The sequence below is a fragment of the Peromyscus leucopus genome, chromosome 10 (assembly GCF_004664715.2).
Source record: "Peromyscus leucopus breed LL Stock chromosome 10, UCI_PerLeu_2.1, whole genome shotgun sequence".
Taxonomy (NCBI): Eukaryota; Metazoa; Chordata; class Mammalia; order Rodentia; family Cricetidae; genus Peromyscus; species Peromyscus leucopus.
Window position 1 is genome coordinate 34,054,928 of NC_051071.1, and position 22,755 is coordinate 34,077,682.

The window sequence follows — 22,755 nt, forward strand, 5'->3', positions numbered from 1 at the left end:
GCTCAGGGCCAGTGATATCATAGCAATTATGCTCAAAGTACATGGTGGAATGCCTCTTCACATCAGAAGTTCTCTCAAGAGCACACTTGAAACCTTCCAACGTCTTTCTCCTAGGTCCCACGTGCTTAATGTTCTACCTCCTTCCAGTAGCACCACAAGCTTCTGACATGAGCCTGGGGGGTGGGGGGATGGGGACAGTCACGGCCCATTCCACATGTGTCTACATAAGACAATCTTTTAAACAGTTTTTGTAATCACAGTACTTTATGCCCCTACTAGATAATGAAAGATGGAAGATATGCTACCTTAAAGTACGCCATTTGTGCTAAAAGCAACTTGAACAGGAGCAAACACAAGAAGAGCCGTCTTTGGGTCTCCTAAACCCAAAGCAGGACATAAAACTCCCATGTAAACGACACTATCACCAGAGGTGAGGAGTTAAGGAAGACAGAAATTTGCACAAACGAACCTTGTTCAGCTTAGCTAATCCTTACATTCTTCTCGTTTTCTTTTAGCTTAGTTACTAATTCAGAACCATTACTCTTCGTTCAATTATCAACACTCAGACCTAACCACTTTCAGGACCTCATTTTTCTGTCAGGGCTCCCATACACACACAAACTTGTTAAATAGAAGTCACATACTTCTATTACTCTGTCTTATACCAATGTCTCAGGCTTCTGGCACACGCACGCGCAGACCCGCACGACCCCGAGCCCGCAGAGGCTACACCCCACGACGCCCGCCCCGCCCACAATCACAGAGAACCCCGCCCATGGGCCTGCCGCCCCGCCCCCAAGGCTCGCTAGCGCCTCTCCGCCCAGTTGCCCACAGCCCCGCCCCCCGGTGCCCGCACGCCTCGCCCCAGCCACCTGTCTGGCTGTCCAGGCGCGCGCCCGGAGGCCCCGGAGGTCCCGCCCCCAGGCGCGCGCCCACCCTCGTGCCACGTGCTCTCTCGGGAGGGCGGCGCCGTGGGCCGAGCCGAGAAGATGTTCCTGCTGCCGCTTCCGGCTGCCGCGCGAGTCGCGCTCCACCGCCTGGGAGTGAGACGTCTCTGGGATCGGGGTCTCTCCACCGCAGACATGACGAAGGTGAGTGGCGGCGGCTCGCCCGGGCGGCTGCGCGCGTGCCCTGGCCGCGGGTGGCGGGGTGGCCCGGCTGATCCAGGCCGCCGCTGTGGAGGACGGACGCACCAAGTTGCACAAATGAGCTGAGCCGAAAAGTTCCCCGAGTTTGCAGGGCACCAGCCTGAGCCCGGCCTGCGACGAGGACAACCGATGCTGTTTGCTGAGGGCGCGCCCTTTATCCTGCCTGGACAGGGCTAGGTTCTGAAGTCTGATCAGAACGGCACGCTCCGCTTTGCAGTCTTTACTGACTCCTCCATCCCACTGAGCTCCGAAAAATTACACGCGCCTACTTCATCGATTTTTTTTTTTAGTCTTCGCGGAAACCCTAGAAAAGGACAGCGGCAGGATTGTCCCAAAGTCTGCTAAGGTTCCAGAGTAGCCAGTCACAGGGCTGGGACCCCTCCCCCATGCTAAAGTGAAATGTCCGTAAAGTCCCCAGGGGGAGTGAGCTGCTGGATTGGGTTTCTGGAGAAAAGCAGTGTCTTTCTAGGGAAAAGGGCTTTGTTGGAGAGAGGTCATCTTGAAATTGAAAGAGCGTCTTCTCCATCTAGCTGGGCTGTGAGAAATTATAAAGGACGCTTTCAGATGTGAAGGGTCTGGAAGGGTGCTGGCACATCGGAATGAGCCAGCTTGGAGGACCTGGTGAGGGAGGAACGTTCCAGGTGGGCTCAGGTCCCCTTCAGGTATCACAGATAGCAGAGGGATTAGGTGGACACCTATCAGTACTGTTTCCAAACCTATGACCGGTCTGCCCAGTAACAATGGACGGACCCAGCTTGGTCTCATGGAACCCCAGAGACAAACAATTTTGGGAAAGCTAGAACCTGGCAGTTACCGTGCCAAGGAAGCCAGATTTCTCCGGCGAAAAGATGGGGCACTATGTGGCCCGACTACTTGGGAATTTTGGAAAGGACCAAGGCCAGAAAGAAGGCATGCACGCTGTCAAAGTTTTACCACCCAGGAGTTAGTGTGTCAGGACCTAGGTTTCAGCCTTTCTTCCGAGAGCGGGTTTCTCTGTGTAGTCCTGGAACTCGCTCTGTAAACCAGGCTGGCACCGAACTCACAGAAGTCCACTGGACTGTGTGAGGCGATCCCTCTGCCTCCCTGGTGCTGGGATCAAAGGCTTGTGCCACCACCACCCAGCATGGGAAACAGTATTTTAAAAGTCATGAATTACCGTGTGAAAGCAAAAGGTGAGCAGTGGTCTTACATCATTGTTTCATGTGTTTGGGGCCTGGGGCTTCTGAGGGAGATGGTCACACCCTTAAGTGCTCAGCAGAAGGCCCTGCTTCTGACCTCCCTGCAAAGCTGCATACTTTCCCCTACCTGATTGATAAGCTACTTACTAGACAGTGTGAGCATCCCTTACCTGAAATCTGTTTCTGTTTCTCGAGACAGGGTTTCTCTGTGTAGCTTTGGTGCCTGTCCTGGATCTTGCTGTGTAGACCAGGCTGGCCTTGAACTCACAGAGATCCGCCTGGCTCTGCACTCCCAACCCCCAGTGCTGGGATTAAAGGTGTGCACCACCACCGCCCGACCCCTTACCTGAAATCTGAATGCTCCAAAAATCTCAGGTTTTCTGAGCATACCCTGACACTTCTGGAGGTACCAAGTCCTACAGCCAACTAACCCAGTGACTGGCCATAGTCAAAACACAAAGTATTTAAAAGGATTGTGACCTTGAGACAGTGTGTCTGAAACAAGTAACTTTTCATGTTTAGGGTTGGGCCCAATATATCTCATGTACCCCAGGTCCAGCCTTGCCCTGGCAGGGATTTCGGCTGCTGAAGTCGGGGCTGCTGCTCTGCTGTTTGCCTCTGCTCTTGCCCCTTGGGGAAGACACAGTTTTAATGGAATTGTTTGCCCCTTCTAGAGTTTGGGCAGTCAGAGCCTTCTAAGGGATGTACTCTGCCTATATTCATCTTTCTTAATTTTCTCAGGGTCTTGTTTTAGGAATTTACTCCAAAGACAAAGATGATGACTTACCGCAGTTTACAAGTGCAGGAGAGAGTTTTAATAAGTTGGTGGCTGGGAAGCTGAGAGAAATGTTGGACATGTAAGTAGTACTGTATTTGGGGTTCCTTGTGTGTGTGTGTTTGTTGGTTTGTGAGACAGGGCCTTGCTATGTGGTCCTGGCTGTCGTGGAACTGTGTAGACCAGGGTGGCTGGCATCGAACTCATAGAGATCCACCTGCCTCATTCTTGGGAGTGCTGGGATTAAATGTGTGTGTGTCATGCCATGGGGCAGGGTTCCAGTTCTTAAAGGCCCCAAGATTGAAAGACATTCTTCTGTGTGTGTCAGATAAAGTTAATGGAGCCCTGGATAGCTGGTTCTCTGGAAATGAAAGTAGGTTCTGGAAGAAGCTGGGTAATTGTTTCAGTGTGGGTGGGTCAGTAGTTCTGGGAAGTCATGTGGTTTCTAGCCAGATCACAAACTTACTGTGAAGGATTGACGGATCCAGAAAGGAACAGGTTTCCTCAGCCCACTTCCTAGGCTCGGGTTCATAATTCCTGCTTTCCTGTCTGGCACCAGCCTCTAAAAGTACTCAGCTAGTTTAACAACAGCCTCAGGTCCTGCCCTTTGATTGCCTGGCTGGACTTTGAAGGCTTTTCAAATATTAAAGTACAGGTGGATCATCTGATTAGCAAGAATACAGCCTGAGCCAGGCGGTACACGCCTTTAATCCCAGCACTTGGGAGGCAGAGGCAGAAGGATCTCGGTGAGTTCCAGGCCAGCCTGGTTTACAGAGTGAGTTCCAGGACAGGCTTCACAGTTACGCAGAGGAACCCTATCTTGAAGGGGAAAAAAAAATACAGCCTGAAATCTGGTCAGTCTGGGGAGGGCCTGAGATCTGACCTCTTCTAGATTAGCAGGTCCTGGAGGAAGTAGGGAACCTTCAGAGTTACTGGCCACAGTTGGCAGAAGTAGAGCAACGCGAGCCCCTATAACTACCTGTGACCCAGGTTATAGACTGTTGGTTAGAATGTACCAGGTGTATCAGATAGTTGTAGTAATTATCTGATAGTCTAGGACTTGTACCTCCTCTTGGTTGGTAGTCCTTTACTAGTCCATAGCCATCACAAGTACCTTCTTAAATCATTAATCCAGAAGCTGACCTGTTAGAGTCCAGAATGCACTGGCCTTGCTGCAGGGTCACTGCAGGCTGCAGCCCGAGCCTCTGGCTCTTGTAGAATCCCTCTTTGTTTGGAAATGGCCGTGTCTCTCATCCATCTTAGTGAACAGTATGTGGAACACCTGTGCCGGAGTCAAGTCAGCCACCCTCGTCACCACTCTGGTTTTTGCTTGGTGGTGTTTCTCCTATTAGAAAGGTTTCCTTCATCTGTTACAGTCGCCATCCAGTGCTCAGATCCCCTGTGCAGGGTACCTTGCACACCCATGGCATTGTTTGAGAGAGAGCACCACATTTGGTAGTCTAGGCCGAACCTGAACTCACTGTGTCATTCGGGTTGGCCTCCAACTCCTGGAAGTCCTTCCTCGGGTCCCCGAGGTCTGGTGTTGCAGGCAGGAGCCATCACCCCTGGCTTCCCTGTTGTTTTTAAATTGATGTTCCTGTTCTGTCTAACCCAGAAGTTGACTTGGTGCTTTTTGAGGTAGAAGTGCTGCATCTGAGGAGACTGGCTGTGCATTCTGTAAAGCCGTAGTGAAGAACAGAACAGACACAGTTAGCAAGCGTGTCTGCCATTGCTTAGGTCTTTTACCAAGAGAGCAGCACAAACAATGATGTTTAAAACAACCATTTCCTCTCGCTTTAGATCTGGACCTCCTCTGAAGGCAGGCAAAACCCGAACCTTCTACGGTCTGCATCAGGTATGAAATGAAAGTCATGTTCATCTGGAAAACTCCATATTGAGACCTCCCATGTGCCCATTCCTCTGGCTGCCTGGTCATGCTAGAACTCTTGTGTTTGACCTTACAGTTTGATTCCTATGTTAAGCAGAAGCACTCCTTAGGATCATAAAGGCTGTCTCCTCTAGCCCGTTTTCCTGGTGCGGAGGAAGACCGCCACCCCATGCAGAGTGATTTGGAGAGTCACCCTCACTCTGCCTGCCACATCTGTTGTACTTGTCAGCTCACAGGGCTCCTCCTTGCTGACCTTGAGTGGCTCCGTGGCACCTCTGTCTCCCTCTGCCATTCCCTTCTGGAAAGGAGCTGTTTAAAGAATTGACAGGGCTTGACTGGGTGTGTTTGTGGAGCAGGACTTCCCCAGCGTGGTGGTGGTTGGTCTTGGCAAGAGATCGGCGGGCGTCGATGACCAGGAGAACTGGCATGAAGGCAAAGAAAACATCAGAGCTGCCGTTGCAGGTTTGCTTGCTCTTTATGTTTAACGGCTGAGGGTTCCCAGGGCTTCATTCCTCCAGCCGGTCTTCCTCCCCTATGTCCATTCACTGCCACCACCCTTCCCCCGCCCACAGGCCCACAGGCCCACAGGCCCACATGCTCACATAGCTCAGCAGGTTCAGTTTATATGAGTGTGCTTGGCCTTACCTAGGTAAAGAGGCTAGCTTATGACATTTTTAGTTTTAGTCTTTCTGTTTTCTGTTGGGAGGTTTGCTGCCATTTGTTCTTAGAACTCTAGTCTGTCAGAAATTGTGATTTGTAGATGGTTTTCCATTTTGTCATGCAGCCATGGTATTGCCCAATTTTTAGATAACATGGAATTGTCAGAGAAAGCAGGAGCAGAGTGGGGAACACTTCTTCACTGCGAGCAACCTGCATGGCCTGTCCCGGTTGGTTTGATGGGTGGAATAAGGGAATTGAGGTCGATGCCATCGAGTCACTTTGTCGCCTAGCAGCAGGGAGAGCCTTTCCCACAGGACGGCTGCCCCAAATGCACTCCAAGAAACACTCTGAGGCAGCAGTACTTGGTTTAATTAATCCTTGGCCCTGGGTATATCGTGAATGCTCATGAAGTTTGCTCCCAGGGTTAAGTAGGCATTTCTAGCTTTTATTTGAGAGTTTTTGCTGACACATTCTTAATAAATGCCGTTAATGATGCTCTGTTAATGATGGTCTTTGTTCAGTTGCTTGGGTGTAGCTTCAGTGGCATCATTTCTTGGTCTCTTTGATCTGGCAGCTGGGAAGCTTTATCAGGAAACTCTAGTGCCTCTGAGATGCTTCTGGTAACATCCGCCTCTCTCTGAGGGTCTCCCACTTGTGAGGAGCACATACCTGTGAGGCACATACCCCGCCACACTTTACGGAAGAGGAAGTGAAAATGTAGACCCTGTTCTGTTCCCCTGGCACAGCAGCACGTGTCCCTGCTTCGTGCTGACTCCGTTTTTCTGCTTGTCTTGTCATTCTGAAGCGGGATGCAGGCAGGTCCAAGACCTGGAGCTGCCTTCAGTGGAGGTGGATCCCTGCGGAGATGCTCAGGCTGCTGCAGAAGGAGCCGTGCTCGGTCTCTATGAGTTTGATGACCTAAAGCAGAAGAAGAAGGTGGCTGTGTCGGCGAAGCTCTATGGAAGGTGATGGGAGGAAACGGGGTATGGGTGGCAGTCCTGGACATTCTAACAGCATGCCTGCACCCCAGTGTCCAGCAGCGCTGTGTGTCTTCTGTGTCTCCTGCTCCCTCTTTACAGTGCGGTAATTGTCCCCAAGCTCGGCTCCTGGCTCTTGCCCACGTGTGTAATTCCTCTGTGGCTCCTGACAGTCTTCTGTCCTTGCTGGTTACTAAGAAGCACTCACAGTGTTGGGAGGAATGACTCGGCAGCACATCCTAGTGAGCTTTTACTCCAAACACCTCCCACTGAACTCACACCCGCTGACATTATGCTACATGTTAGATCTCAATGGATGAGAGTATTCCATCCTTGCCTTTGTGGTCCATGGTGGGAGATGCTTTCAGAAGATAACTGACCATAATTATTCCAGCCCTATTCTACTTGAGTTTTGGAGGGACAGGTTTCTGCTGTCAGGAATAGACAATAAGAGATCTTCAGTTCCAGGAACTGTGAGGCCGGCCAGTGGGTGTCTTTTGGCATAGAACAGTGGTTAGTATCTGTTAGAGAGTGGTTGGGAGTGAAAGTTCTGCAACCAGTCAACCTGCATTTGAATCCTGTCTGTCACTTATTTGGGATGCCCTCAGTTGAGTGACCCACATCTGTACTTCTGTCCTTGTGTGTGTAGGAGAGTTGCAATCCTGGCGTAGAGTTTTGTGTTTTGAGAGAGGGTCTCACTGTTTATAGCCTTGAACTCACAATCTTGCTGCCTCAGCCTCTGCGGTGCTATAAGTGCAGGCATGTGCCATCATTCCTGGCTGATGTCATCATTAGTATGATAATCCAAAGACAGAATATGTCAAGTGAGCGGCACATGGTGAATGTTCTGAGGTGCCAGCTGTTATTTTGTCTATGTCGCCCACATTAACTGCTGTCAAAGAACAGGACCATGCAACTTGCACCTTACTGCATTCTCTTGTAAAGCTACTCCTTGCTGTCCACTGGGTTGGGATTTAGAGCCTTTATCCAGGCACAATAAAGCTACAGAGCCTACAACTCCACATCTGAATGTTTGCTGCATGCTGGCCTCACAGTTAGTGCTTGGGACTGCCATTTCTCTGCAGGGAGCTGGACTCTGGGTAGGAATCTCTACATAACCTTTGCATATGGGTTTATATATATAGCTCAAATACCCATCACCATCCATTTTTTAATTATGCAGGGGGAGATTCTTGAAGCTAACTGCTTAGCCAGATCTCTCTTGGATCTTCAGTGGGGCCTGTTTTCTTGCTCACAGAATGGATCTGGGTCTTGTACAATCATTCTTTGTTTGTAGTCTTGATTTTTTTAAAGATAAGTGTGCCTCACCTAGCAGCAGAAAGGTTAGTCTTCTTGATGTTGTTTGAGAGTAACTCTTTTCCTCCACAGTGGCGATCAGGAAGCCTGGGAGAAAGGGGTCCTCTTTGCTTCTGGGCAGAACTTGGCCCGCCAGCTGATGGAGTCTCCAGCCAATGAGATGACACCAACGAGATTTGCTGCAATTATTGAAAAAAATCTCAAAAGTGCCAGTAGTAAAACAGAAGTCCATATCAGGTAATTTATGATTATGTCATAGACTCATGGGATGTACAGCCAAAACAGCAGTGTGTGCTATATGTTTTTTTTTTTATCAATTTGACACATGCTAGAGTCATTTTGGAAGAGGGAATCTCAATTTAGAAAAATGCCCCTACCCAGTTGGCCTGTGGGTAAACCTGTGGTGTATTTTCTTGATTGACAGTTGGTGTGGGAGAACCCAGCTCACTGTGGGTGGGCCCATCTCTGAGCTGGTGGTCCTAGGTTCTATAAGGAAGCAGACTGAGCTAGCCATGGTGAGCAGGCAGTAAGCAGCACCCCACCGTGGCCTCTGTATCAGCTCCTGCCTCCAGGTTCCTGCCCTGCTTGAGTTCCTGTCTTGACTTTCCTCAGTGATGGACTAGTACCTGGAAGTGTAAGCTGAAATAAACTTCCCTCCCCAAGTTGCTCATGGCTGTGGTGTTGTATCTCAGTAATAGAAACCCTGACCAACACAAGTGAGATCCTAAAACTGAACTCTGTGTTTAGAGCAGTAAATTGAGCCCACCAGCAGCTGTACACAAGGTCAGATAGAATTACAGGATTGCATCTTTCTCTCATCTTTAAGAGAGTTTCATGACTTCATACTGTGTTGTGTGATTTTTTTTTTTATTGAGACATAATTTGCATACTATACAGTTCATTCCTCTTGAGTAAAGAGATGGGAGTTGAATTCCTAGGTCAAATGGTAACTGTTTAACTTTTTTAAAAAATAATTTTTATTTTATGTGTATGGATATTTAGTTTGCATGTATGTCTGTGTACTGTGTGTATGTGTCATGCCCAAGAAGACCAGAAGAGAATGTTGGAGCCCCAGGAATTGGAGTTACAGTTCTGAGCCACTATTTGGGAGCTAGGAGTTGAACCTGGGCCCTCTGGAAGAGCAGCCAATACTCTTAACCATTGAACCATCTCTCCAGCCCCTGGTTGACATTCAAGGAGCATACATGTTTTGATGTGTTGTCCTTTCTACATTTCTGTTTATGATGCAAGTGAAGAGTGCAGAACACTGACTGGGCATAGGGTGAGAACCCACTTGCCCGTGACCTTGGCTACATTGTGAGGTCACATACCCAGGCCTCCCAAGTGCTTGTCAGTGCTGGGTGATGGGACTTGAAGTCCAATTCCTCTAGTTTCCATTTCCCATTTGAAAACTCTCTTCAGCCTATTAAACACCCAAGTTTGAGCTTTGGGGACGACTTCTGATTAAAATAAATTAACAGATACTTGTTTTACTTGATTTTCAGAGTTATTTCTTGTTTTTGGTTTTTGGTTTTTCGAGACAGGGTTTCTCTGTGTTACTTTGCGCCTTTCCTGGAACTCGCTCTGTAGCTCAGGCTGGCCTTGAACTCACAGAGATCTGCCTGCCTCTGCCTCCCGAGTGCTGGGGTTAAAGGCTTGCGCCACCACTGCCCGGCTTCGGAGTTATTTCTTTTTTTTTTTTTTTTTTTTTTTTTCTTTTTTTTTTTTTTTAAAGATTTATTTATTTATTACATATACAGTGTTCTGTCTGCACACCAGAAGAGGGCACCAGATCTTATTATGGATGGTTGTGAGTCACCATGTGGTTGCTGGGAATTGAACTCAGGACCTACTGGAAGAGCAGCCAGTGCTCTTAACCTCTGAGCTATCTCTCCAGCCCCCGGAGTTATTTCTTAATAGATCTTTTCATTTTAAGGGGATTCTTCAGCACTTAATTGTGATTAGAGTTTGTTTGTTTGTTTGTTTGTTTGTTTTTTAAGGAAAATCCCTATTGAGACAGAATGAAGAAGAAGGTAATAATGATGTTTAGAAAATACAGGGCTGGGCCCTTGCTGGGACGCCCTGAGTAGTTCCTGTGTGTTGAGTCTGTATCGTGCGTAGGCTCTATAGCGGGTCCTGTCTCCAGGGAGGAGAGGCCAGTGCTCTGCTGTGTGAGCGTGAGTGAGTGGCAGCGGTGCTGCCAGGTCAGGGGCAGCCTGAGATCTGCAGTTAGGGGAGAGTGCTGCAGCAGCAGGTTGAGGGGGGCTGTGAGTGGAAAGGGAGCCCAGCAGAGTCCTCAAAGATCACTTTAAATGTTACCAGGCCAGGCTTCAGGTGAGGTGTGCAGCAGAGTCCTGTGAAACAAGAGTTGTAGGTGAACAGAGGGAAGAGGAGTTCAGACAGCCCAGCACGTTGCATCCATGCCTGCACGGCCTGTGACTCATGCTGTGATGTGGCTGGACCACACCCCATCCAGGCTAGGTGGCTCTGCATCAAAGAAATACAGTTCTTCCAGAAAAGCAAGACAGCAGTACAACACCAAGTACTAAGCTCGGGATTAGAAATGCCTACAGGGTACAGCCGTGTTTCATTTGGTGAGATTTATGTTTCTGGTTTCCCTTTGAAATAACGACAGCAATTTTAGTGTGATAGTCTGACTAAGGGGTAGGTGAGTGCAAGAGTAGTCCTTGGATTAGTGTTCGGCTGTCTGGCAGTACAGGCCAGTTACTGTGGCTAGAAAACAATACAGAACGTTTGTTCCTCCTAGAAAGAATAGCAATATGGCGTGTGTGTTCTGGTTTGCACTGAGATGGGGGTTCATGTTACCCACACTGAGCCTGTGTTTATTGAGAACTAAGTAGTTTTCCCATCAGAGACATCTCAAATTGCACTTGGAGCTATGAGAAATGGTGTGCCAGTGTTGAAAAGATAAGCCAAGATACAGGATATTTATTCCTGTTGGTGTAGGATAGCTTTGTTGAGTTTCTGTTGGTTTATTTTGTGTGTGTGCCATTATTAGTAAAACAAAAATAAAGCTAAATGCCAGCCTTGCTAACTTCATTTCCAAACTAATACCAGAAATACCAGAGTAGGTTAGGGGAGACTGTTATTTATTGACTAAACGTTTTTTTTTTTTATTACCTGGCATTGTATTAGTTACCATGTTGAAATTCTCTGAGTGGTTGTGTAATCCTTGGTAGGGGAGTGCCTGATCTCACTTTACAGGTGAAATGTCCCCAGAGTCATGTCTTCTGCCTGCTTGTAGACAGACACAAATCACAGGCTGTGCTCACTGACGCCTTCAGCCTGTATCCGCTGGTTTCCCCTGATGTTGGGGATGAAGCTCCTGGCCTTGGGCATACTAAGCAAATGCCCTTACCACTGCGTGCACCAGGTCCTACTCAGCATTTGAATAACTTGTATGTTGTACATTTTTTAGCATACTGTTGAAATTGTTCTAAGTCGTTTTGGAATAAACGTAACTTTTTTCTCTCCTTTTTCCTCTTTCTACCCTGTAGACCCAAGTCCTGGATAGAGGAACAAGAAATGGGCTCATTCCTAAGTGTGGCCAAGGGGTCTGAAGAACCACCAGTCTTTTTGGAAATCCACTACACGGGCAGCCCCAACGCAAGTGAAGCACCCCTGGTGTTTGTGGGAAAGGGAATTACCTTTGACAGGTACTTCTTGGGGCTGTCTGTGCTCGCTATTTTAGTGAATGCTATGTGTATATAGTGTGATTCATAAGCATGGGCTTTGATCAGGTCTTACATATTATAGTAAGCATATCATGCTGCCAGTTTTGAATTGTAATGCTTATACATACAAGATAGTTAGGAATTTTATCTATCATGGTCCTGATCTTAGTTTATCCCTGTGAGCTTTTGTGACCCACAGGGAAGGAAGCCACAATTCAGAAGTTATTTATTCACTGTCATAGCACCAAGTAGAGTCAGTGGTTTGGGAGATGGTTCGTTGGTAAAGTACTTGTCATGCCCACATACACGCAAGCATGCGTTCCACAGATAAACATGCACACCACACATAGACACCGTCCTTATGCCTTTTCTCATTCAGTGGCCATCTGCCACCAGCAGGTGTCAGAACTGTTACCTTTCTGTCCTGTGGACTTGAGAAGAATGCTCCAGTGTTCCGGGAGCTTGTCAGCTTTCCTTAATAGCTCATGACCTTCAGGTTTCTTCGAGTCAGAAAAGGGTTTTGTTGTTTGTTTGTTTTGTTTTGTTTTGTTTTGTTTTTCTGAAAAAGACCATCTTTGTTGATATCAGTTGTTAATGATAGAAGGCAGAGATGGATCTTAGGTGGATTGGTAGTGTATGATGATGTTTCCAGTGGCATCTGGTCCAAATGGCACCATTCATCCAGATAGAAATAAAAGGACTCACTTATCCATATTTCTGGAATTACTTTCTATCTTTATAAAGGCTACAGAATTGAAGTAATTCAGATCACAAGTTTAGAAATTTGACTTTCTTTGGCAAGTATGTGGCACTTTGTGTGGTAGTGAACTCTGAGTTTGTATGGGAGTTTGTTTTGTTTTCAGACAGTCTGGCTATGTCACCCCATCAGGCCTCAGAGTTGAAATCCTGCTTTAACCTCCTGAATTCTGGGATTGCAGGCATACAGCACCACATGGATATTTGGGGGTTTTTTTTGACTTTTTTTTAAAATACATTTTTACTTATTTATTATGTATGGTGTGTATGCATGTGGGTACCCAAGTGCCACAGTAGTCATACGGAAATCAAAGGAATCAGTTCTGTCCTTCCAACATGTGGGTCGGGGACTGAACACAGGTCATCACACTTGGCAGCAGGCACCTTTATCCTCAGCCATCTCACTGACCTTGTCTTTGTCTTTAAGAAAGTGATTTGAGCTTTAACTTTGCTGTTATTGTTGTTGCACACTGTCTCCTTCTCCATACAGTGGCGGTATCTCCATCAAGGCTTCTGCAAATATGGACCTCATGCGGGCTGACATGGGAGGAGCTGCAACAATATGCTCGGCCATTGTGTCTGCAGCAAAGCTCAATTTGCCCATTAACATCATAGGTAAGTAGGAGAAGGGTTGCATTTTGAAGTGCTTCCCAAATCTAGTCAGATGGTAGAACTGAAACACCAAACGTTTCCTTCCTTCTAAAAAGACCAAAAGACATTTTTAAGTAGCTTTTCATCAAGTAGAAGCTGTTCGGCTGAAATCATTGTTTCTGTCTGAGGTGGCTGAGTTAAATGTGTTTTGCAGCCAGCAGGCTGTAGCTTGTGTTGATTTGTTTTACGTAGGCAGAAGTGGTTAGCCATCAGGAGCACAGATGCCACGTCTGTGCTTCACTCCAGCAAGAAAAACTGAGCCGCTGGAGTGGAGGGCGTCATCTCGGGCTCATTTACTGACTGCTTCATGGTACTGTGGTCCATTAGTTTGCTGACACAGAATAAGGAATTAGTATACAGCATCTCCTGGTGTTACACATGCAAACTTCCAGAAGCAGTGCTGGGAGTTTATAGCATTGCTAATGCCAAGATTAAGAGGAAGAGGCATTGGGTTTCATCCATTGTGTGGGAAAGGTAAAATAATACTTTAAATCTGTCTGTCCAGAATCTCCCTTACCCAGCCATTCCAGCATCATAGTCTTTTTGTTCTGTAATCCTCTTTTAAGCACTGTGTTATTGGAAATGAAGATGCTCATATTTCAACATATTTCCACCTTTTTTAACATGTCTCCTAAGAAAAAGAACATTCTATGTAATGATATTACAGTTACATTTCAAAGGGATCTATACAATAACCAGTAGTCCAAAAAAACATGTCCATTTCATTTAGATTTGGTATTTTATTTTAAGAGTTTATTTTTTAATTATGTGTATTTATGTGTGCCAGTGTGTGGTTCTGTGTACATGTGAATGCAGGTGCCCATGGAGGCCACAAGAGGGCATCAGAGCCTCTGAAACTGGAGTCACAGACTGGGTGCTGGGAACCAAACCCAGGTCCTCTGGAAGAGCAGTGTACACTCTTACCCCTAAGCCATCTCTGCCGCCCCCATATTTGATTTTAAAGTCTAGATCCCTGGAAAGATAGCACCTTGCATTTGGTTGCCATGTTCCTTTGCTTTTCCCGCCGAGAGCCCCGTTCTTTCTCCTTTCTCTCCTTCATGACACGGGCAGCGTGGAAGGTCCAGGATGTTCTGATGTTCTCCAGCTTGCACTTATTTCTTCTGGATTAGAATAAGTTAGACCACACTACACATGCCCCTGCTGAGCCCACTTGTGCCACTGGTGATACCAAGTTCTGTCACTCGTGGAAGTGAAGCCTGTATCTCATGTGCTTTCGATGGCTTTCCAGCAGCCGCTTGTCCCATAGGATGGCGTTTTTTGAATCAAGCGTGTCTCATGTTCCTTTTTATGTTTCCCCAATAGGTTTGGCCCCGCTTTGTGAAAATATGCCTAGCGGCAAGGCCAACAAGCCAGGGGATGTCGTCAGAGCCAGGAACGGGAAGACCATCCAGGTTCGTGGGGGGCAACAGAACATGCCCTCTGGTTTTTCCCCAGGAACCCCATCGTGGCCACACAACTGCAGCATGTCATAGGTGTAGGACCCCAGCTGCACTTGGGGCCAGGGCGATGCTTTTGGTCCTGAGAACCTTTTTCATGCAAAGTACAGTTAGTTTTTGATGGAAATGTTTGAGTATTTTTCCTTCCCTGTTGTATCTCCCACTAATTATGCTACACAGACAAATCCTGACTGTTGGGCCTGACCTGCAGAGCATGGTACACCAGTAGAGCATGGGCTGCTTCTAGGTGCTTGTGCCATGATTAACTTTTCCTTGTGTTAGATTTCAGTTAGAAAACATGGCCTACACTTGGGCTCTGTACTCTGGCATCCATGGAGCACAAATGTACACGCGTTCACTGCCCAGGAGCCTTGGGGCCTTTGCTGAAGGAAAGAAATAAGGCTAGAAGGGTTGCCAAAGTTTTAAGAGTTTTTGAGCCTGGAGTTCCAGGCTGCCATTTAGTTCTAACTTCCTTTAGATCTTTGTTTTGTTTGGCTCTTAGAGAAACTAGAGTCTCAGACATGCTGCACGTTCAGATTGGTTAGTCTTTTAGCTAATCCATTCCCAGTCTTCCTCTTGTTAACAACATTTACCATTAGAATGGACCAGACATACCCTCCAGGTTAGATATGTTCCTGCTGTAGCTGAAACACAAGTGTCTTTTTACTACCTCGTGACAGGTGTTGCCCTGACCGCTTCCCACTTTGAAATCAAATGCTATTGGGCCGCGTTTTCAGATTCATTCCTCAGGTTGTCTGTGACCCTTTCTCTTTTGATCTTCTTGGCAGGTTGATAACACCGATGCTGAGGGCAGGCTCATCCTGGCCGATGCACTCTGCTACGCACACACCTTCAATCCCAAGGTCATCATCAACGCTGCCACCTTAACAGGTGAAGCCACATTTTCCCTGTCGTGTCTGAAGAAATCTTGGGTGTGGTGCACACACTGTACTCTGGGCATTATTTTGCTTGGTTTGGTTTGGTTCACTCCACTCACATTCAAAGATCCTTTCCCAAAGGAACTGCCTCTGGTTACAAAATGTTCTATTAATTCTGTTGCTTTAAAGCATTCCAAAGTTACTAAAAAAAAAAGGGGGGGGTAGATTATTGTCATGTGCACATATGCCATGTGGGGGGTCAGGGGATAACTTGTATGATCTGGTCTCCCTCCACGTGTGGATGTTGGGGACCATTGTTAGGTTGTTAGGCTTGGTATCAAGACTAAGCTATCTTCTGGTTCTCCAGTGGTAACTTAACAATTGAGTCAGATCAACTCAGCCAGATTTAAGAGAGAGAGAGGGGTATTTTTTGGTTATGATTGCCATCTAATACAAATCTGAAAAGACCGATACATTTCAGAATCAGTTGCATTTTTTAATATACTAATCATAATATATCTGATATCCAGTCAGTTTTCTACACTTATACTTCATATTGTAAAGAAATAAAAACATGGGTGGAAAGGTCTTTGTTTAATGGACACACAGCAGTGTGACAGGTGTGCAAAGAAAGCCCTGGCTTTAGGCCAGCTTGGGTGTAACATTGCTTGCCAGCTACGCAGCCTCCAGGGAGGTCTTGGCCTCCAGCATTAGTACTTGAGGACATCTGCGGTTGCCTCACGGTTGTGAGGGCTGGAAAGAGCTCCGTGGCAGGAATGGCAGGCATTCCCGAAAGGCAGGCCTTGACATAGGGGCCCTGTAGAGAGGGAAGAGATTTCTTGAGTGAGACTGATCGTGGCTTGTTGCCCAATTCCAAAGCTCACAGTCTTCCACCTGAAAGTCTCTCCCTAGGAATTTGTCTGTACTTCTTTTAAGATAAAAATTCAGCTCATTGTGTCCTTCGGTTTGATCTTTCCTGAGTCTTGGAAGTCTACTGGAGCAGAAGTCATTTCATGTTCCTCTCGTATGTGGGTGTAGTAACAGTGCACAGTGGTTTACTAAGACTTCCTTTTTATTTCAATGTTTTTGCAAGTCTGCCCTTCTTAGTTAATTTTTAAAGCTGGCATACAGAGGTACAGTTTCATAAATGTTTTTAAGTAGGCATTATGTTATTTCTGTAGCTTTTGGTTTCCCTATTCAGTTCCTAAAAACTTGAGGCTTGGGGGGGGGCAGGGCATGCACGGCAAGGCTGGGGCAGTGATGGAGAGATGGGGGACCTAGAGCCTCTGTGATGATGCTGGCCAGTTGTACTGTGCCTTGTCATTAAGGGTCAGTAAGTGTTGCTGCATCCGGAACTGACAATAGCTCTAGAGTTCTAGAAAACAGTTATTTAAAATATGTATTATGAAATCCTCTCAAATCTAGGTATTACATTAACTATTTATGCCTATCTTTTTCTACTTCTGTAAGTGAAAATACCACATTTTTATTTATAGTTTTTATCCTTTTTATGAGAAATTTAAAAACTGGTGGGAATATTTATAAGCTTAGTAGAAAACTTCTGAGGACAAATGACTGTTATCCAAACCTACCAACTTTAAAAGTAAGGCATTAAAATTTTGAACGACTAAAATGTGGCACACATATCCCACATGGATGCCTCATAGGCATCAAATAATTGCTGCCCGCTGTAGTATCTGATAGAGAGCCGATGTCAGGTGAATGGCAGTCAGCATTCATTTAGCTCCTGCTGTGTGCCAGGACTGTGCTGGTGCCTGAGGATATAGGACTTATAGTAAGGCCATCTTCTTAGCTGTCTAGAACTCTAGAAAGAACTACCAAAAATAAGTGACAGTTACCCTGGGATGGGATTGTTGATGATAATTGATATCATTTCCTTTTCTGCCTTTTCCATAATAAAGGGGAATTCTAGTTCGAGAGGCAGCTATGGAAGTGACAGTTTCCCAGCCTGTCCACATTTTGTAATAAAGAAGCCATTGATAGACTTAGAGACCATAGTTGTGTCTAAGTAACAGGAACCTCTTGGCCTTGAGAGACTGGCACTGACCTGAGGGACTGTGTCTTACAGGTGCCATGGACATAGCCCTGGGATCAGGTGCCACTGGAGTCTTTACCAATTCATCCTGGCTATGGAACAAACTATTTGAGGTAGGCCTATAATATACCCTTAAGTTACAGTGATACTAATTTTTGTGGCCTTTGAATGATATGCTTGTTCAAGCCCTGTGTTAAAGTGATTTTCTACCGGTTGGGTTGCCTTTGAATTGAAAATAGGTCATAGCAATAAACTTGATTCAGTGGCTTTGGGTTTCCTGGAGATATTCCTAAGTTACAAGTATGGCACCACTTCCCTGTCCTTGTAGCCTCAGAACGATGTTAAAATTACTGACAAATTACATGGCCGTGATGGATAATCCCTGACGGGCAAAGGGTATGAGGCCAGCTCTGAAAGGCTGGCCTTCCAGTGAATGTGTGTGGACTCAGCATTGTAAACAAAGCTCCCCCCGCTGAGTGAGTCAGTGATGAGGGGTCCCTTCACTGCTCTGCTCTGTGCCCTTTCCAGTCGTCCTCCATCCTTGCTTCCCCTGTCACACATTACCCTGTCACTCACTGCTACTGGCTTTCACCTGCCAGGACCACTGTTGGCCTAACATGGCCTGTTTCTAGTCAGCAGGTGACAGTGACTTCTTGGTGACCCGGTCCTTGATTTCTGTGATCATCTCCTCTTCTGGCTCGTTTATGTGACTGTCTTGCTTTGGTTCTTTTGCTAGCTGTTTGCTTTGTCCTCCTCTGTGGACAGTGTTTAGTTCCTGTCCCGATACTTGCTCAGAGTCCTCGTGGTAAAACGTGTCTGTTCCACATCTGTTAATAGTCGTGTCTCCAGTGCTCCACGTGGCTGCTTGGCGGCTCCATCTGGCAGCTCCTGTTCCTTTCCCAGGCAGTTAATGGCAGCTTACCCTGGGGACACATAATCCATGAATACATTCATGAGGTCTGTTTAAGGTCCTAGGTTTATGCCTCACTTGGCAGTGCTCCCCCTCTTCTCTGTCTTTCTGTTTATGAAGCTCACTCTCCGCCTCTGTACTAGCCAAGCTGTCTACTTGAAGGCTGAGCCCGGAACCTCTCCTGGCCTCCCCCACTACCCAGTGTCCCTGTATCACCATGACACACACAACATTTGAGTTTTTCAAGTGATTTCTTTTCCTAACTAACATGACGTGTTGACAGGCCTAATTAAGTCAACCATCAGCAGCCCATAGTGTCTTCCCAGAGGTAGCCGATGCATCTGATGTACTTAGGTCCTAAAACAACAGGTTCTATTTACTGCTGCTTTTTGGCCTTCTACTCCAAAGCTTTACTTTTGACTTCTTCTGAAAATGAGTAAAGTAGAGTGGTCTGGTTGCCTGGTTCTGCTGAGAGCCTGAGCCTTAGGATGGTAGAGGTGTTAACACTGTGGCTCAGTGGTGCACTCAAGCTCAGTTAGTATAAACAAATGAGTGGGGGGCTAAACAAGGCATGAATGATGTCATCTCGTCTCAGGACCTGGTCATGGGTGATGGAGGCCTTGCATGCGTGCCTCCAGCAGACCAAGGTGACCAGGCTCTTCAGAGTCTTGGATCCACCCTAGTTTAAACACACAAAGCCTACAGGTTCAAACTGAGACTTTACTAAATGTCCTAGAGATGTGTGGATTATTTTATAATATTCCTGTTTCCTAATTCTGCAGTGAACCTTTTAGTGACCTAAAGCACTCTTAGACATCGCTTTCACAGCCCTGCTGTGCAGTAACAGGCTAGAACAGCTCTTTTCTCCATGCATCAAACCAGAGTTCTCAGTGTGCTTCATCTACCTTACACTGTTACATTGTCTTCTTTAGGCCAGCATAGAGACTGGGGACCGCGTCTGGAGAATGCCTCTCTTTGAGCATTATACAAGACAAGTCATAGATTGCCAGCTTGCTGATGTCAATAACATTGGAAAATACAGGTATGTAAAATGATTAAATGTCTTTCTAATCATCCTGGGTTGCCAAACTACTCTTTAGTCTCATCCTTTTTACGGAAGATTTTAATCCTAACCAGTTTCCTTTCCATGTTGTGCTTCTAAGCTTACTGATGTGTTAAATTTTGAAAATATTTCTCTAGCAGGTTCTCTTTTTTTTTTTTTTTTTTTTTGGTCTTTTTGAGACAGGGTTTCTTTGTGTAGCTTTGCCCCTTTCCTGGATCTCACTCTGTAGACCAGGCTGGCCTCGAACTCACAGAGATCTGCCTGACTCTGCCTCCCAAGTGCTGGGATTAAAGGCGTGCACCACCACTGCCCAGCTGCAGGTTCTCTTAATGTTAGAAATTTTCAAACTTAAGTTATTTTAAGTAAGTGATAAGATAAAGTGATGGGAACTATAGGAATTCATTACACAGAAAAGTAACCTAGAATTTGTCATTTATCCCAAAAAGCCGTATCTAAAAATAAATATTCTGGAAGTGATTTCTCAGTTAATTTCTTAATAGGTTACATGAGCTTAGCTTTTCCATTTTGGTAGTAGAACCTAGCCAGCATAAGTGTACTATTATTTTTAAAAAGCATTTATTGCATGTGGGGTGACGTGTGTGCCATGGCCCTGTGACATGCCTGTGCTGGGCCATAGCCCTGTGACATGCCTGTGCTGGGCCATGGCCCTGTGACATGCCTGTGCTGGGCCATGGCCCTGTGACATGCCTGTGGTGTTCCATGGCCCTGTGACATGCCTGTGCTGGGCCATGGCCCTGTGACATGCCTGTGCTGGGCCATGGCCCTGTGACATGCCTGTGCTGGGCCATGGCCCTGTGACATGCCTGTGGATGTTAGAGTGCAGCTTTGTGGACTAGGTTCTCTCCATCCACGTGTGTGTCAGTTCCAGAGGTGGATCTCAGGCTGTGAGGCTTGTACATCACACACTCTATCCCAGCGTCCCTCTGGCTCTGAAGATGTCTGAGGGAGATGTTCAGTGCACCTTGACATGAGGTAAAGCCACCCTGTTTTGCCTTTCTCTTCAGATCTGCAGGTGCATGTACAGCCGCGGCCTTCCTGCGGGAGTTTGTGACCCATTCCAAGTGGGCACATTTAGACATAGCGGGCGTGATGACCAACAAAGACGAGGTTCCGTACCTGCGGAAGGGCATGAGTGGGCGGCCCACGAGGACCCTGATCGAGTTCTTACTGCGCTTCAGTAAAGACAGTTCTTAGTCCACTCAGAAACTTCGCCGTGTGTCTTGAAATGGATATTTGGGCTTCAAAATATTTTTGAATGAATGAAAATCTTTTAAAGGCAAAAATGAATGGTGGTCTTTTTCAATTTTCAAAATTATTTTAGTATGCTTAAGTCATGAAAATCTGAATTTTATATATATGAATGAATATAGGCCCTTTCGACTAATAAAATATCTTATACTAGTATGTGTTTTCAAGCCGTATTTACTCTTTGTACGGGGTAAGCTCCTTTTTCCCATTTACTTGCAGTTTCTTGCCGTCACTCCTAGAAGCCTGATTCGGCAGTTAAGCCGGGAGCTCTGGGGGAGTTCCTGCTGGGTTCGCGGAAGGCCTCAGTGTTGGCTGGCTCACCCACAGGCTGCACACTCTCCTTCTTTGGCAATATGTCCAGAGGCCGCTCTTGTGAGGAGAGAGACTGGCTGGCTGAATGCCTGACAAGTCTGCAGTTCCCGCTGCAAGTGTCACTACCTCGCAAGTTCCGAAGACAGGACTCGAACTCTCTGAAGTGGGATCCAGAAGCGTCCCCAATAGCACTGGCAGCAGGTGTTTCTTCCGGGGCGGTCCTAGCCAGTGGAGCACCCCACACTTGTTTTTGAGGACGGGTACTTGTGTTTTCTTCGGCGGTTCAGGCCTCAGCTTTCGTTCCTCCAGCTCAGCTCTCGGTTTCACAGTTTACTTGGTGAAAGCTGCAGGCGCCTTTCATCTGCCGGCTCCCAAATATGCTTACAGCCTCTGTGTGGACAGGGTGCCTTTTGTGTTTGCACTTCCTGTAACTCATCGCCCTTCAGCTGAAGTTCATCTGCGTAATGGGTGGTGTCTTCTAGAGCACAAGGGTTGGCTGAGGCGGAAGGCTTAGATGCCATACTTTATATGACTCTACCTAAAAAGGTGTTTTATGTTACCGTCCTGCTCCAACATGGCAGACAACTGCTCCTGCTGTTCGAGTTCAGCTTGAGACCCTCTCATCCTCAGCAGTGTGGAGACGTGTAACCTCTGTGCCTCTTTGCTCTGGCGAGTGCGCCTCTGCGCTCTGGGGAGTGCCTTTTGCTTCTGCAGTGACCGACACCTGACTTTAGAGGCTGAGCTGGTGTTTCGGTCACCTTCAGTCCTCCAGCCCTGCAGACAGTTTCAGTCACCCCGGGACCCAAGGCTTGGGAAGCGCTGGCACCTGAAGGTCTTGATTTCCTGTGCGAGCTCCCTAAGGCATTACTCTCTCTCACTCTATAAGTGCAGCAGGGACGTGTTGACACTCTGGTTGCCCTTGTTTGCAGGTTGCTCCTTCTCCTCTTCCTTGAGGGCAGTCTCAAGGCACGCTGTTGAAACTGTTGAAACGAACGCTGCCCAGATGTTAGATGGGGTTCTTCCGATTTGTGGGGGAGAAGTCCTGGTGATCCAGCTTCTGCTCCAGCTGATGTTCACTGAACCTTGCTTCTTCTAGTTCTGCTTATGGTTTTATAACTTGTTTTCCAGGTCATTCCCTTCCTGGCCGTGGCTTCTCTTACTTGCATTTCTGACTGCTCCAGCCGCGTTTTCTGTTGTTTAATAGCTTCACGTTCTCAGCTCAAACTCTACCATCCAACTTGTGAGCTCAGCTTCTCTTTGAAGCGCATACTCTCGTGCTTATAATTTCAGCCCTGGGCGTCATCTCTTCAGGACATTTATCCAGTTGCTTCTGTTTGCTTCTCCGGCATCTGTAAGCCATACTGTGCAGCTTTCAGTGGCTCCTTTTCACTCTTGTTCTGAAGATCTGCAATCTCTGCCTCCATGCTTTCTTTCACGCTCCTTGGCTGCTACAGCTGGAGACCTGTCCTGAAAACACTGAGGGCCCAGATTCATGACACAAGTCCACCTGAGCACAGAAAGATTGCCCCATTCATTCCACTAGACTGTAGCTGGTCTTTCTTTTGGGACCACTGGCTCCCCAAATAATGACATGGAGACCTATTATGAAAGCTTGGCCTTTAGCTTAGGCTTGTACCCAACCAGCTCTTATAACTTAAATTAACCTGTATCTATTAATCTACGTGACTACCTCTTCTCCATAATGGTTTGGTGTTGGTTTTTTGAGACAGGGTTTCTCTCTGTAGCTTTGGAGCCTGTCCTGGAA

At 46.8% G+C, this 22,755-nt stretch overlaps 1 protein-coding gene and 1 pseudogene across 1 annotated transcript; one reads left to right on the forward strand and one right to left on the reverse strand.

Moving 5' to 3' along the window:
- Positions 1 to 937: 937 nt before the first annotated feature.
- On the forward strand, positions 938 to 20,834 carry Lap3 (leucine aminopeptidase 3). Its single transcript, XM_028865863.2, has 13 exons — positions 938 to 1,091; positions 3,068 to 3,183; positions 4,902 to 4,956; positions 5,346 to 5,451; positions 6,455 to 6,614; positions 8,016 to 8,180; positions 11,462 to 11,620; positions 12,885 to 13,009; positions 14,369 to 14,457; positions 15,291 to 15,393; positions 17,470 to 17,549; positions 19,279 to 19,388; positions 20,435 to 20,834. Exons 1-13 carry the CDS (start codon positions 990 to 992, stop codon positions 20,622 to 20,624), a joined length of 1,560 nt encoding a protein of 519 aa, XP_028721696.1. The 5' UTR covers positions 938 to 989; the 3' UTR covers positions 20,625 to 20,834.
- On the reverse strand, positions 20,829 to 22,755 carry LOC114690918 (annotated as a pseudogene).